The sequence below is a fragment of the Dermochelys coriacea genome, chromosome 2, assembly GCF_009764565.3.
Source record: "Dermochelys coriacea isolate rDerCor1 chromosome 2, rDerCor1.pri.v4, whole genome shotgun sequence".
NCBI classification, from domain to species: Eukaryota; Metazoa; Chordata; order Testudines; family Dermochelyidae; genus Dermochelys; species Dermochelys coriacea.
The window spans coordinates 179,964,589-179,979,569 of NC_050069.1; the positions used below are offsets into that span (position 1 = coordinate 179,964,589).

At 39.4% G+C, this 14,981-nt stretch overlaps 1 protein-coding gene and 1 long non-coding RNA gene across 5 annotated transcripts in view; one reads left to right on the forward strand and one right to left on the reverse strand.

Moving 5' to 3' along the window:
- Positions 1-14,371, forward strand: part of LOC119851696 — a 53,096-nt gene extending 38,725 nt beyond the window's left edge. For 3 of the 4 annotated variants that reach the window (XR_006279210.1, XR_005291334.2, XR_005291338.2), the window contains one exon: positions 4,085-5,590. This is a non-coding gene — a long non-coding RNA (uncharacterized LOC119851696). Of the gene's footprint in view, positions 1-4,084; positions 5,591-14,118 lie in introns of those variants that run through there. The other variant, XR_006279209.1, reaches the window with a different exon arrangement.
- On the reverse strand, positions 629-7,198 carry LOC119851695 (probable G-protein coupled receptor 141). Its single transcript, XM_043508732.1, has 3 exons — positions 7,157-7,198; positions 5,329-5,403; positions 629-3,544 (listed from the first exon to the last, which is right to left on the reverse strand). Exon 3 carries the CDS (start codon positions 3,511-3,513, stop codon positions 2,650-2,652), a length of 864 nt encoding a protein of 287 aa, XP_043364667.1. The 5' UTR covers positions 3,514-3,544; positions 5,329-5,403; positions 7,157-7,198; the 3' UTR covers positions 629-2,649.
- Positions 14,372-14,981: the final 610 nt, after the last annotated feature.

Here is a 14,981-nt window from a genome sequence, read left to right on the forward strand (position 1 = left end):
GCCCCCCCCGCTGAGTCCTGGGGCCAGCTCTCCCCCCCCCAACCCACAGAGGCCTGGGGACAGCCCCTCCCCCTCCCATGGGGGGGCTGCGTAGGGCACCAAAATGGCTAGGGACAGCCCTGCAAGGAGTAAAAGACTTCCCCAGATTGAATTAGGGATGCTAGTGGCCTCAGCTGGCAGCTCCCAAAGAAGGAATTGCATGGAATGAATGGACAATGTGCCTCTATCTGAAGCCTAGCAAAGGTCAGAGGTATGTGGACCCCACCAGGAGAAGTTAAAATGATAAGTAAGGAAGGGAAGGCTTTACTAGAGGACCTGGGCAGCTTTAGATACCAAGTGGCTGTGGATACTGCCAAGTCTTTATATTTAGATCATATCATGTTCATGTTTCTACTCCTTGTTCTACATTTCCCACCACATTTGTCACTCATACATTTACTGCCTGTTTAGTATCATTTCTAATCCATCCAAATTTTTTAGCATTTTCAACATTTGTACAAATGCACATTTAATTTCACAACACACTCTTTGTAATTCAGTATATATTTCATCCTTATTATAATACTTCAGTTTCAAATATTTTCTTCTGAGAGGATTTTAACCAACTCCGAGGCTAGGACCAATTGTGATCTTAATTGTTCTGGTTCTGTTCTCATCTCTTCCACCTGTTTCTGCCACCAAATAGACGGGTCCTTTACTTGATTTTTGTTTCTTACATTCAACTTTTAGGGATGACACTTTATCCTTCAAGGATGTCCCCTTTAAATACAATCCTTCTATTACAGCCGCTTTAGTTTTTTCTTTTCTTGTTAATAAAGTCCAGATCCAGGACTTGGATTTCCACTAACCAGGAATCTCCCATTCCACATATTTCCGTAGCCTGCAACAGTCCTCCGCTGTGGCCTGCTACATTGTTTTCTACCCAAGTGCCAAGAATTATTAGTACCGTGGTCTTAAACCAAGGGGTGGTTGGAAGATATTTGGTCGTGATTCGAATAATCTGCTCAACCAAGATATATTCCTAAAGAGTATCCCCTGCCTTATCCTCCAGCCTGGCTTGCCATATCTGTTGGACTAGTTCTTCATAATAAGGCTATGAGTTGACAATTTAATGAAAGTACCTTTATTTCCCAAAGGCTGCTTGGCTTTTTATTAAAGGAAATACAGCCCATATGCTGAATGTAATGTAACTACAAATCCCTATGCAATCATGCTTCCTTAATACTATAAGCAATGGCCTGTTGCTTACAGCAAAACCAGAAGGAGGAACCACCATATTATCCAGGTGTCCTGTGGTCTTGATTGTCCAATGGGCCTTCTGAGCTAAACCTTTTTTTGCAAATCCCCGTTTTATAACCTACACCTAAATGCCTGCTGCACTTGTGTGTGTCAGTCAGTGTTTCATTGTCTCAGATACAACTTCTTTCAGTGGTTGCAAGTCTTCCTGTTATAATGGTTTCATTTTGCTTAACCTACTTTGTGGTTTTAACTGATAGAAAAGCAACCCCTTTGAGCCTTATAAAACAACTTTGCCTAGAAACAGCAAAGCTAATTATAATTAATTCTACCTAACAGTGACTTATGTTAGCAGTTTATATAAAGTGCCATTTTGCATTACCTATCCTTCAGAACTGAGGGAACAGGACTTACTATAGAGGATATCACAAGCAGAGAGCTTAGAAGAGCGAAATAATTTAAATACCTACGATGAATGGTTGCTGCTGATGGTGTCTGCCTGAGTGATGCCTGGCATTGTACTAAAGCTGCATAATATAAATTATGGGAGCTGACCCCAGGTTTCTGTGGCAAAAAAATGCCATTAAATTAAGGTCAAATTACAGTTGCATACACTTTATCTTAATGTACAGAACAGAGACTTGGCCAGCTACAAGAAAGAAAATCAGTATGCACTCCCCCTTATAAATGTAGATGATGAGAAGGACAAGGTGGATGAGGATTAGACCCACCTATTTAATTTAAGCCTTGCTCCCGATTCTCTTTTCCCACTCTTTCAACATAACTCATTTTTCCACTCTTTGGACAATTTTCTTGTTAATTCAAAAACACTGTTGCAAAGTGCATAAGGGAAAAGGGTAACTTTTTTTGTTTTGATCTCTATATCAAGTGCTTCAGGGGAAGGTATAAAAACCTCAGACCGGACAATTCTGCAATAATGTACTCCAGGAGGAAAATTCTTCCTAACCTTTGGCCAGTTAGAGGTTGTTCTATGTTTATATACCATCCACAATATGAGCTAATTGTGAGAGCAGATTTATTGTGTAAAGTGAGCTATTTTCACTGAGAAACTCTTGAGTAAATTGGAAGGGCTGACTACATAGAATCTCTAGAGATGAGCAAAGAGAATTCTTGGTGAAATTTGGTGTTGCTGCAAAGCCAATATACTTAGGCAACTTCAAAGATTAGAGGAATACTTATGCATGATGGCATATCAACCCTCAGGATAGAAAATGAGAACCAACAACTTCTGTCTCCTAGTGGGCTACAAAAGAATGAAAATTATAGAAATCCAAATAACGTTTTCCTCATAGGGAAAAGTCAGTAGTCCTTGTAACTCAGTAAACTCTTGAGTAGTTTTCTTATTTCCAAGAAGAGCCAAAATCAAGGTTTGCTGAACCAGTAGTTCATAGTTTAATGGGCTATTCCTGCTATGAAGCATAACATATCCAAGCAGCACAGTGCTGTGAAAGCTAAGAAAATTTCATTGTATAGGAATAGGTTATGGTCATCCCCCATGGGAAAATTCTGGATGTAGTATATTCTGAATACATGATGAGGTATAAAGCAGACTAATATTACCAAGATGAAAAAAAAGCTCTTCATCTGAGCCCTGAATTCCACACGTGAGTTCATGTCAGGCCAATACTTCATTGCCAACTGAAAGATTACAGCTAATTGGATTATGGAGAGTGCAGAGACTGTTGCCACCATAATACCAATCATGCAGTAGTTTGCTATCATCATACCCTGCTCCTGAATATCTCTGTGGAACTGAAAGCATTTAGAATGGTTATAGTTTTTAGAGGTGCCATAATATGACAAAAAAATAGGGAAGATAACCACAGTTCCCACAAACCAGACAGCAGCAATCCAGGTTTTCGTGTACCACCTCCGAAATTCCAGTCTCAAGAGACGTATTATAATAATAGCGACATAGAAAATGAAGGTGATGTACATGTGAGCATAGTTCATGGCACTAAACATTTTGCAGGTGAACCACCCAAATTTCCATTCAGATGAAATGTAATAGGTAAGGCGGAAAGGAAGGCTGAGTAAGAGAATGGAATGTACCATCATGAGATTGATGATAATGATGGTCATCACAGATTTTATATTCCTTTGAAACAATTGAAGGGACATCACAATGACTCCAGCAATGCCCCCTGCCAGACTGACACTATATAGTGCTATCAAAATCAAATGCAGTCTCTCCAAGTTTTGTGGCAGTGTTCCATTGGAGGGAAAATCCTGTTGTGCTGAGCTGGTGTTAAACATCTCAAAAGTTTTCTTTTCTTTTCAAGGCTACCTAAAAATACAACAATGGAAGATGCATTTTAAAATCTGCATTTAATCTGTGCTTTCTCTATGGCTACTCTTGTTTTTTTAAAGTTATAGAATGACACAAATTCATGAAATAACATTTCCTGGATTGTGTGTGAAAATGGTGTACTCTAATAAGTATAAAGAAAAGGAGTACTTGTGGCACCTTAGAGACTAACAAATTTATTAGAGCATAAGCTTTCGTGAGCTACAGCTCACTTCATTGGATGCATTTGGTGGAAAAAACAGATCCGATGAAGTGAGCTGTAGTTCACGAAAGCTTATGCTCTAATAAATTTGTTAGTCTCTAAGGTGCCATAAGTACTCCTTTTCTTTTTGCGAATACAGACTAACACGGCTGCTACTCTGAAATCTAATAAGTATATATTCTTATTAATATAAAAATACACGGTCCTGATAAATAGTACTCATTAGATTCCATGTGTTATTTTTATACCGGCTGCATATTTACAAACTTTTTGTCCATGAACTTAGATCCATTTTTTCTTTTCTTATTTCCCTCCAGATACGTGAATAGTTGGAATAGCCAAGACAGCGTCTGTTCATCATTTTAAAAAGCAACAACAAAAACCCTGTTATTTTGTAAGTTAAGTTTGAAGATGAAAACTGTTGTTGGAATATGTAAACATGTTTGTGTGCATGATGTGGACCACCATTTTAATTTAACTTAGGCTACTGGAGAACCAGAAGATGGTAACAGCTTTCAGTCACTAGATTCCTAGGCTGAATTAGAGCCAGCACGCTAGAAGTAAATGGCTCCATATCCCATTACCTTATCCTTTCAATCTTCTATCTACAGAATTTTACCTAAACCCCTCTATTTTTGGGGGTGGGAAAGAGCTGTGAACTATTTTAGGACCAAATTTCTAAAAGGTATAGGTCCACTTGCACATGCTAAATATATATGTATGCATGTGATGTATTTATAGGTATGCAGTTATGCACACAACTAGGTAGATGGATGTCCGACTTCCTGTTCTCAAGCAGTTACTCAGTTTGCACACATCACTACAATAACTGCATATAAATTGTGTGCATGCATGTATTGCATGAAATCCCACCTCTTAAAAATATGAGCCTTAAAGTAAAATAAACTTTATAACAATGGTTTACAGATTAGAATAGTAGATTGGGCTCAGCTTCCTATTGTTCAGGAACTTGGTTTCAATAATTTAGTTTAACTAGCAGTTCTTAAACATATTCCTCATCATATATACAATATCCTATGTCAGTGGTTTCAAACTTTTTCATTTGCAGACCCCTAAAATGCTTTCAGATAAACTCCAAACTTTTACTAAAAACTAGTTAAAGCATTCCTGGAATGCAGAAAGTAATAGACAGATAAACTCTAATATTATATTGAATAAGTTACAGTCCAGAATCAGAAAAAGACTTTCCTTCCATTCCTTTTAAATATACATTTAAAAAATTTTAAAATAGTAAAAAATGTACAACTGACAGAATTTCAAATCAAATTTGCAGAACTGACAACTTTGATATACAGTACACTAAAAAGACTAAGAACGTTTAATAAGCATTAATTACTCTGTCTTTTCACTCTCAACTTAAATTAATGTTCCAGTATATATTATTAATATTTCAATAGAAGCTTTGTACAGGTATGCTTTTTTGTTGTTACAAAAAGGATAATTATACCATTGCATGCCTATAGTTTCATTGCATTACTCAGGAATAATATTATCACTATCTGTTGTAATTTGTAACTGAAATACAAAGAAGAAATGTTACCTCTTAATGTGTTATTATCCCGATTTCTTTTCTTCCTTCTCTGTTTCATACATCGCATGGTACGTTGCGTTCAATCTCACCGTAAAAAGAAAACCACATATATTAGCAGCCTTCCTGTAGGCATACTCTCGCTTTGTCTACCAACCTACAGGAAGGAGCTACTAGTGTTATTTTCCTAACCACACACTAAAGACTAAAAGTTTCCAAATGCCGTAGAGTAGCATTTTGTGTGAACTTGTGGGAGGTACAGGTCTGAGCGGGTTCGAGTTGCCCAGGAGTTGGCTAGTCTTTTTCAAGTTAGATGGTGTAGCAGGGTAGTCTGTTCCTTTAAAGACTAGGGGATGTGGTGTCAGCCAGCCCTCTTTAATTATCAGACTCAGCTGAGAAGTTGTGTGTGTGTGTTGTGAGAGAGAGATGTTGCCTGTAAAAGGTCTTAGAAGGCTCAGTTGCTTGGGGACTGTGGTAAGGAGTTTGATTCTTGAAGGTCACCCTGGAGCAGAGAGAGGTGCAGAGTCGGAAAGGCCTCTTGGTCCTGACAATCTCGTTTGCTTGTGATCTTTGTGGGATTTTGTTTGAATTAGGGCTGAAAATTAATCAGTTAACTCAAACAGTTAATTCAAAACAAGTTAACTTGATTTAAAAAGTTAATTGCAATTAATCACCATTTTAATTGTTCTGTTAAACAACAATAGAATACCAATTTAAATTTATTATAAACATTTTGGATGTTTTTCTACTTTTTCAAATATATTGATTTCAATTACAACGCAGAATACAAAGTGTACAGTGTTCACTTTATATTATTTTTATTACAAATATTTGCACTGTATAAAAGAATTTGTATTTTTCAATTCACCTCATACAAGTACTGTAGTGCAATCTCTTTATCGTGAAAGTGCAACTTACAAATGTAGATTTTTTGTTATATAACCTCACTCAAAAACAAAACAATGTAAAACTTTAGAGCCTAGAAGTCCACTCAGTCCTACTTTTTGTTCAGCCAATTGCTAAGACAAACAAGTTTGTTTACATTTATGGGAGATAATGCTGCCCTCTTATTTACAATGTCACCTGGAAGTGAAAACAGGTGTTCACATGGCACTTTTGTAGTCAACGTTGCAAGGTATTTATGTGCCAGATATGGTAAACATTCTTATGTCCCTTCATGCTTTGGCCACCATTCCAGAGGACATGCTTCCATGCTGATGACACTCGTTAAAATAATGTGTTAATTAAATTTGTGACTGAACTCCCTGGAGAATTGCATGTCTCCTGCTCCTGGCTTTATCTGTGTTCTATTTCATGTTATAGCAGTCTCAGATGATGACCCAGCATAAGTTGTTCAATTTAAGAACACTTTCATTGCAAATTTGACAAAATGCAAAGAAGGTACTATGACAAAGCTCTGAGCCTGTATTGGTGGGTCCTGTGCTTTTGGGCGGATTCAGTGGCCTCAGGAGCTCACTAAGGCCCTCAATGTGACTTCCCTTTTCTCAGGGTAGCGGCAAGGGTCAGCCTACTGAGCTACTTTCAGCACAAGCCAGTAAAGGAAGTGGGGAGGGGGAATACCACACAGTCTCTGGTGCTCCTTTGAGCTTTGTAGTTTTGAGCTTCGCAGTCTGGCCTCCTGTCTGGACCGAGTCCTGCTTCCCCTCTCAAGGGGGTCTCTGTAGAGCGGGAGGGGGAACCTGGGCCCACCCTCTACTCTGGGTTCCAGCTCAGGGACCCTAATGGTAGCACCTGTTGGTGGCTTCCCCTTCACCACTGGAGCTGCTTTGATTCCCTGGGCCACTTCCCCGTGGTCCCCTTTTTCTAGCTTCACCTTTACCTCAGGCTTCAGCAATGCTTCCTCTCCTCTAGCTCCTATCACCTGGGGTTCTGTCGAGGCAACTGGAAGGAGAGTTTTTAAGCAGTGTGAGTGGGACCTTGATTGGTTCCAGCTGTCTCCATTAGCCTGATGGCCTTAACTGGTTAATTGGTGTCAGGTGACTTAATTGGCCTGGAGTAGCCTTTGTTTGGCTATCCAGGGAAACAGGGACCTGCTCATCCTGAGACTGGTATACCTGCCTTCCACCACTCTCTTATATCATCTGGTCTGAGTCCATCACAGTACCAATATGAGATTTCTAAAGATAATTACAGCACTCGACCAAAGGTTTAAGAATCTGAAGTGCCTTCCAAAATCTGAGAGGTATGAGATGTGTCAGAAATCTTAAAAGAACAACACTCTGATTTGGAAATGACAGAACCCAAACCACCAAAAAGGAAAATCAACCTTCTGTTGGTGGCATCTGACTCAGATGATGAAAATGAACATGTGTCAGTCTGCACTGCTTTGGATCATTATCAAGCAGAACCTGTCATCAGCATGGAATCATGTCCTCTGCAGTGAGGGGGGGGCGGGGGGAAGCATGAAGGTTCATACAAATGTTTAGCATATCTGGCACATAAATGCCAGCTACAACAGGGCCATGCGAATGCCTATTCTCACTTTGAGGTGACGTAAATAAGAAGCAGGCAGTATTATCTCCTGTAAATGTAAACAAACTTGCTTGTCTTTAGTGATTGGCTGACTAAGAAGTAGGACTGAGTGGACATTTACGCTCTAAAGTTTTACACTGTTTTGTTTTTGAGTGCAGTTATGTAACACAAAATCTACATTTGTAAGTTGCACTTTCACGATAAAGCAATTGCACTACAGTACTTGTATGAGCTGAACTGAAAAATGCTATTTCTTTTGTTTATCTTCTTTTACAGTGCAAATATTTGTAATCAAAAATAATAATATAAAGTAAGCACTGTATACTTTGTATTTCGTGTTGTAGTTTAAATTAATATATTGGAAAATGTAGAAAACACCAAAAATATTTAAATAAATTGTACTGTATTATTGTTTAACAGTGCAATTAAAACTATGATCAATCACGATTATTTTTTTAATGTTGCGATTAATCATGATTAATTTTTTAAACCGTTTGACAGCCCTAGTTTGAATTAATAAATCTGGGCCCTGCGGGAAGGGCTTGAAAGGCTTGGGGTGTAATGTCAGTCCTTCTGGGGTTGGTAAGACAGGCCAGCATGATTACAGATGGATAGAAGCTTGTTAAGTTGTTTGACTAATTGTATAACCTACTGTGAGTTACTAGATTTTGTTATTTAGCAAGTTAGTGAGCAAAATGTAATAATAAAGCAGAGGATTCTGGATCACAAATGTACTCTTTTTTTCTGTTCTGTAACTTATTATAGTGTTGCTTGTTAGGTCAGCAAATTATCTGTATTATGTTCTGTAAGAATAATGAGGTCTTTGGCAGGAGTAAATAGAGACCTGACTACAGCCCTCTATTACATCTCTGAGATATGGGAAGAGAATGGCATTGTTTAATGTGAAATAAGGTATCTATATTAGTGAAGAGTGAATTAGAAAAGTTCTACTGTAAAACAAAACTGACAGAATGCCAGTGTGGATGAAGGATGAATCCGGGCCACAAGCCCAAACACTGACCCAAAGCACAGAGTTTCCGTTATGTATCTTACTGTAAATGGTAAGGTATTGAGCCAGGCCTCTTCTAGAGGCTTCAGCATTTCCCTGGGAAAGGCAATTCCTTGATTAACTTCTACCCCAGTGCAACTTTTAATTTTTCTGATTGAAAAATTCTGTATGTCACAGTCAGGGTTGTATTTCACAGTCAGGGTTGCCAAAGTTCAGAGGAATGTACTAATTAAAGGGGAGGGAATAATATTAAAAGTTTGGTGTGCAAAAATGTAACAATAAGCAACAGATATGACAGCAACACTTGCATCCTTCTGCCTATTGTGCAATCATTTCATTCTTTGGGACATCTTCTCTCCCTCCTGTGAGACAATCACCTTTCCTATTAAATAATGCTTCCAAGAAGAGCAAAAAGTCAAGGAGGAGAAGTTACACTGGCAGTTGAATAAAGTTTGTGGTGCTTTTTAAGTTTAGGATCAAATTCTGATCTTGGAAACACAAGTGCATGCAGTCCATATATAAATTACAATAGTTCTGATGTACTCATCCAAGAGAAGAACTTGACCTTTACAATGGAGCAAATGTGCTCTTGTTACACTCCCAGACAATGGTGCTGTTTCAAGTGGGAGCATTTTATTCACATTCTTGCTAAAATCAAATCAATATACACTTTACAAAAGCCCACTGCTGGAGAGTATTTCAGCAGCTCCAAACTCCACTGTGGTCATATCCTGCTCACCCAAGCTGTGTCCTAAGCTTTCAAAATAGTTCCAAACCTTAGACAGGGCACCGGCATTGCATTCAGTTCTGTATGAAACAGACACTTGGCATGCACAGAAACAGGGTTCATTTACACTCGCACATACATTGTGACTTTTGAATGCTACTGGCACTTCAAATTTTGTGTGATGTTAGAATTAAAGGAAATTTGTTTGGTCAAAAATGCCTCTGAAAACCTTGTTTTGGAGTTGTTCTCTATTTCATTCTCCTCCTTTAAATCCACTTTGTCAAGGAGGCATATAAACTGTTATCGGAGGTAGAACAAAAATATTTGTGGAAAAACTGTGGAACTCGTATCTTGATTTTGGTGTTCCCTCCCTCTCCTTTCATGTGATAGCCAATTAGAACATCATTTCTTCAGGGCAAAGACCTTTTATATTAATATCTGCCTGTAAATTGCCCAGCAGACTGTAGGTACTATAATAAACAATTATTAATAAAGTCATAAACCCAGTGACTCACTCCTAGACTGTCTTCCTTCCCTATAATGCCTTGAAAAGAATTGGACCAGAGGTCTCCTGGAGAGAGAAAAGGACTCCAGTCAGCATCTAGCCAGTAAGCTTCTTGGGGCAGGGGCCATGACTCTATGCTGTGGTGTTCAGAGATTGCACAGTGCTTAAGGTGTTTGCCAGAGGTCTGCTTTAGTCTAACTGGATGTGCATACCAAGAGCTTCACAGTGCCCTGCCTAGATTCTCTATCACTCACCGAATACCACACATGCCTTCATTTCTATTTGGAAAGATCCTATCATACTGTGGGAGCTACTGGAATTAAATAGCTAATAATAACAGAGGACACTGTGTTCCATTGTGACCAGGAAAAGAAACAAGGACGTCAGAATCAGAAAAAGAAGAAGATGGCTGTTTTGTATGGGAGGCAGCAGCCTGGGCGCTGATCTCAGGGCAGTAGTCGAAGAAGCAGTCCCTGAAAGGTTTGAGGAAGCAGCAGTTTTAGACTAGGGCTGAGAATGGGAGAGTAGCCCAGCAGAGAGGCTGTGTATAGCCACAGAATGGGGCTACAAGAGACCCATAATTGTCAAAGACCCAGCAGACCAAGCACTGCAGAGGAAAAGAGGTGCCAGGACCAGTGGCCTGGGGAGCTGAGCCAACAGCAGCTGAACAAGAGCAGGGGACAAGGTTATGGGAGAAGTTTTAACTGTTAGGATATAGATATTCAGGCCTGTCTGTAAAGGCCTATATTTTAAGAATTTAGATGTATTCTTATCACTTAGCTAGTTATAGAGGTGTAAAAGAAAGAATCAAAATCACTCTCTGACTGTATAAGGCCTTTTCTCATTGTGACTGTCTGAAGCCCTGTTCTGTTAGACTAAGATCTTTGGCCAAGCAGCAGAGGCAGCCATAAGCTGGGAAGTGACCGGTCACCTCCTCACATTCCAACTAGTCACATTGAAATAAGGCAATCTGGGGCTATTGGAAAGGTGATTCGATTTATCACCTCCAGAGAAAGGGAAGAGCCTAGAGGATGTAAAAGGAAGTTTAGTTTAATTAGTTTTCTGTTCGGTAAGAACTCACTTATCAATAGACACAGCTGGGAAACCCTTATGTCTTTATAGATGTAGTTGTGAAATCCACACTTTTGTATTGTTTTGTCATTATAGTTCCCCCTTTGCTATTGTTTATTTGTCTGGTCTCTGTCTGGTTCTGTGATTGTTTCTGTCTGCTGTATAATTAATTTTGCTGGGTGTAAACTAACTAAGGTGGTGGGATATAATTGCTTAAATAATCATGTTACAATACGTTAGGATTGGTTAATTAAATTTCAGTAAAATGATAGGTTAAGGGATAGCTAAGCAGAACTCAGGTTTTACTATATAGTCTGCAGTCAATCAGGAAGTAAGGGGGGGAATGGGAACAGGGAATGGGGGTGGGGAAATTGGAATCATGATTTGCTGAGGGGGACTGGGAACAGGGACACAGGTAAGGCTCTGTGGTGTCAGAGCTGGAAGGGGGACACTAAGGAAGGAAACTGGAATTATGCTTGCAGGAAGTTCACCCCAATAAACATTGAATTGTTTGCACCTTTGGACTTCGGATATTGTTGCTCTCTGTTTATGTGAGAAGAACCAGGGAAGTAAGTAGGTGAAGGAATAAGCCCCCTAACATTAACTAGCTATGTTGTGCAGGTACCTGGGGTCTTGTACTCAGCCACAGGATCTGATGCTGCACACAGGGGACATAGAGCACTAAATAGCAGGACAGAAGGGAGATGCCATTGCAGGGCTCCTAGGGTGACCACTAGATGATACCCAGAGGCAGAGCCAAGACAGGCTTAGACCAAGGGCTAATACTCTATCTCTTATCTTTCTTATCTATGTCCAGTTTCTGTGCACTTTGGATACTTGTGATTCCAGAAGTAAGGATATGTTGGGGAGAAAATCTATTTGCCACCTTGTAAACATTATCAGTTGCTGATATCAAAAGTGCTGGGAACTGAAAGTTGAAATTAAGAATGGCTCTTTTTCAGTTGGTTTGTTATGATGTGAGTTTTTCTTGAAAATTGCATCTTGGAATTATTCAAAATCTGTTAATCTCTCATCTTCACACAGTTGGTTAAAGTGTCATTTAAAACTAATCTTTTGCCTTCAAATTTTAGATCAGAGTTCCTACTCTGTGCAAAAGAAATGAGTCTCCTTAAGCTATTTAGATTGGTTTCAGTGAACTGTAAGATCTTCTGTTGCAGTTTTCAGAACATCAGCTGCTCTTGACCTTCTCAGTGGAAAGCTGGCAGGGTATTGAGGACGAAAGGTGAAGGAGGAGACCATAGGCGTGCAGTAGAGGTCAAAAACACAACTGCCTTCAGTTGCTAGCAGGAAAAGGTGAGAGACATGCTGATGAGGGGAAGATTAGTGAAAGTGGGAAAAAAGGAAGAGGAAGGATAAGAAGAGACAGAGTTAATGATGAGAAAGGGGAATAAAGTTAAGATGTTGCTGCAGAAAAAAGAGAAAGAAGTAGGGTTTGAGAGAGAAGAGCAGGATGGGGCAGGAGCTAAAGGAAGAGGGGGCAGAGTATAGTTAGAGATGCAAAGACAGGTGCAGGCAGTGTGGAGCCACTAAGAGATTTATAGAGAGGTCCTTTTAGATAGCTGTTGCATTAACATAAACCTGGCTTGAAATTTTGACAACTTCAAGCCTTTCTCATTAATTATTTGCAGAGTAGAACTCTTGGTCCTTTATTTAATTTCATTTCTATAGATCTTTCATGGCCCCATCAGTGCAGTTGCATATTGAAATGCTTGGTTTAATTTAATCTCCATCATGATAACATAGAATTCTGTTTGCTTTTTTTAATTTTAATTTACAATCTCATGCTGCTCTTTTTTAGGTAGTAACAGAGCCCATTATGTATGACATAGCTAAGACATTTTGCACTACTGCTAGCTTGTCAATTAACTGCCTCAATCTAGGGTTATAGTTAATGATAATTGATTATTAATTTAAAATGAAATCCTACTTATTTGCATATTTCATTGTCACTTCTGAAAACCAAATTGCATGTAGCCAAGGTAAAGCCAGCAATACGCTAAGTATCTGTTTCTCTGTATTGACTTGCTTCTCTGTTTGTGATTCCCAATGTTCTTTCACAGTCTTATTCTGCTAATCAAGTCACATATGCTGTAAAATAAGCAAGTGATGCTTCATGGTCTATGATCGTTTAGGATAATCCCTTCAAATTACATACTCCCATGTCTCATACTTTGAGAGAAGATGAATGATTTCAATCAGCAAACAGTCAACAAGGTTCACAATGGGCACATTCAAGTCCAGGAAAATAATTCAACCAGTTTGGGGTTAATAAACCAATGTTCTGTGGTTACAGTTTTGTGAGAGACATTTTATACTTTGTTCTTTATCAACTAAAAATAGGCCATTTGTCTTATAGGATACAAGTTCTATAATGTTTCTGTATTTGCATCAACAACGTTTGCTTGGAGACTGCTTGCCTTAGTTGAATGTGTATCTATGGAGGGTATTACGCCTTCAGTAACGGCAGATAAGACATTGTCAATTTGACCTAATTCTTCCATAAAGATATGCAGTTTTGTCACTGATGCATTAGCACATGACTTTGAAACCAAACCATCACACGATAATTTTGGTGCAACAGGAAGAGATTTGTTAGCACCTTTTGATGGTGATGTTGAAGAACTAGCATTAAGTCTTCGCTTATGCTGGAGCAGTGTCCAGCATTGCCGAGGAAGGTGGAAGTAAAGAGAATTTTGCAGCCCTTTACATCTTTATCCTGGGGCTAGTATTTTCCCCAGCTGCTATTTAGAGTTGCTGCTGCTTGGAGATTAGGCTGCAATGGCCCCCAGTGGGAAGCTGGTTAAGGTGGCTTTACAGCACCTATTGGAGAGGTGCAGAGAGCCATATCAGGTCCGAGGATCTGGCACCTAGGTTATAACCTTTATTTCTGCCCCCAAATTCCTTCCTCCCTATTTAGACACTTCCATCCATCTCCCAGAATTAATTCTTTCACTTTTCATTCCTGCTATCTCTCAGGTGGGCCGCTTTTCTCCTGACAACACTCTGGCTATGGCTACTTCATCTTGCTTCTGATAGTTCCTCTTCTACTGAATGCAGCCCCAGCAATGGAGCTTAGCTTCTGCTCTTCGCTTCTCTTGCTTAACCACCAAGGCCTCTGCAATCTGCAGGACTTAATGTCCCTGCCATGAATGTTTAAGAGATACACAGCTGGGTAAGCTTTAGCATTTATTACACTGAAAGAGAGAGAGAAAACAAACAGAGAGAGTAATTAAGTTATAAGTGTTGGAGAACAATAGTTTTCACTGAAGAGGTAGCAGTTTTCAATGACTTACAGGGATCAGGGAGAAGTTTATGCCAAGTGCTTGGAACAATATTTTATTATTAATGACAGAGCCCTAGCTGACAATATAAGCAGAAAAAATACTTTTCCAAAAGGAGGACTGTACACTTTTTCTTTTACCTTGTGATGCCAGAAAAAAAATGATAAAAATGTTAAAGAACTTGGACCTTTTTTCCCCACAGACCATTTAAACTCTAAAGCAAATAGCAGAAAAAATTGTACATCAGGAGGGTGACAGATGGGCAAGGAAGCGCATCACAGTTTATATAGGAAGTCCTTGGAACACGGATTTTACAGACTCTTTAAATGGGTTTTATCCTATTGGGATCCGTGAAGTGGGCAGGCGAAGCCTGTCCACTGCTAAAGGATCCCCCTCCAGCCTAAAAGGGGGATCCACAGGACCTAGATGCCAGATAATTCCAGGGGACAACTAATGAAATAACAGGGACAGGAGTGTGGTCAAAGGGTCAAACGAAGGGAACCGGACGGGGACACCGAGCAGAGAACCCCGGACAGCGCCCACTGCTCCTCAAAGGCG

Excerpts from the sequence above, each read along its gene's own strand:
- LOC119851695 (XM_043508732.1), bottom strand. The coding sequence starts at position 3,513 with ATGTTTAACACCAGCTCAGCACAACAGGATTTTCCCTCCAATGGAACA.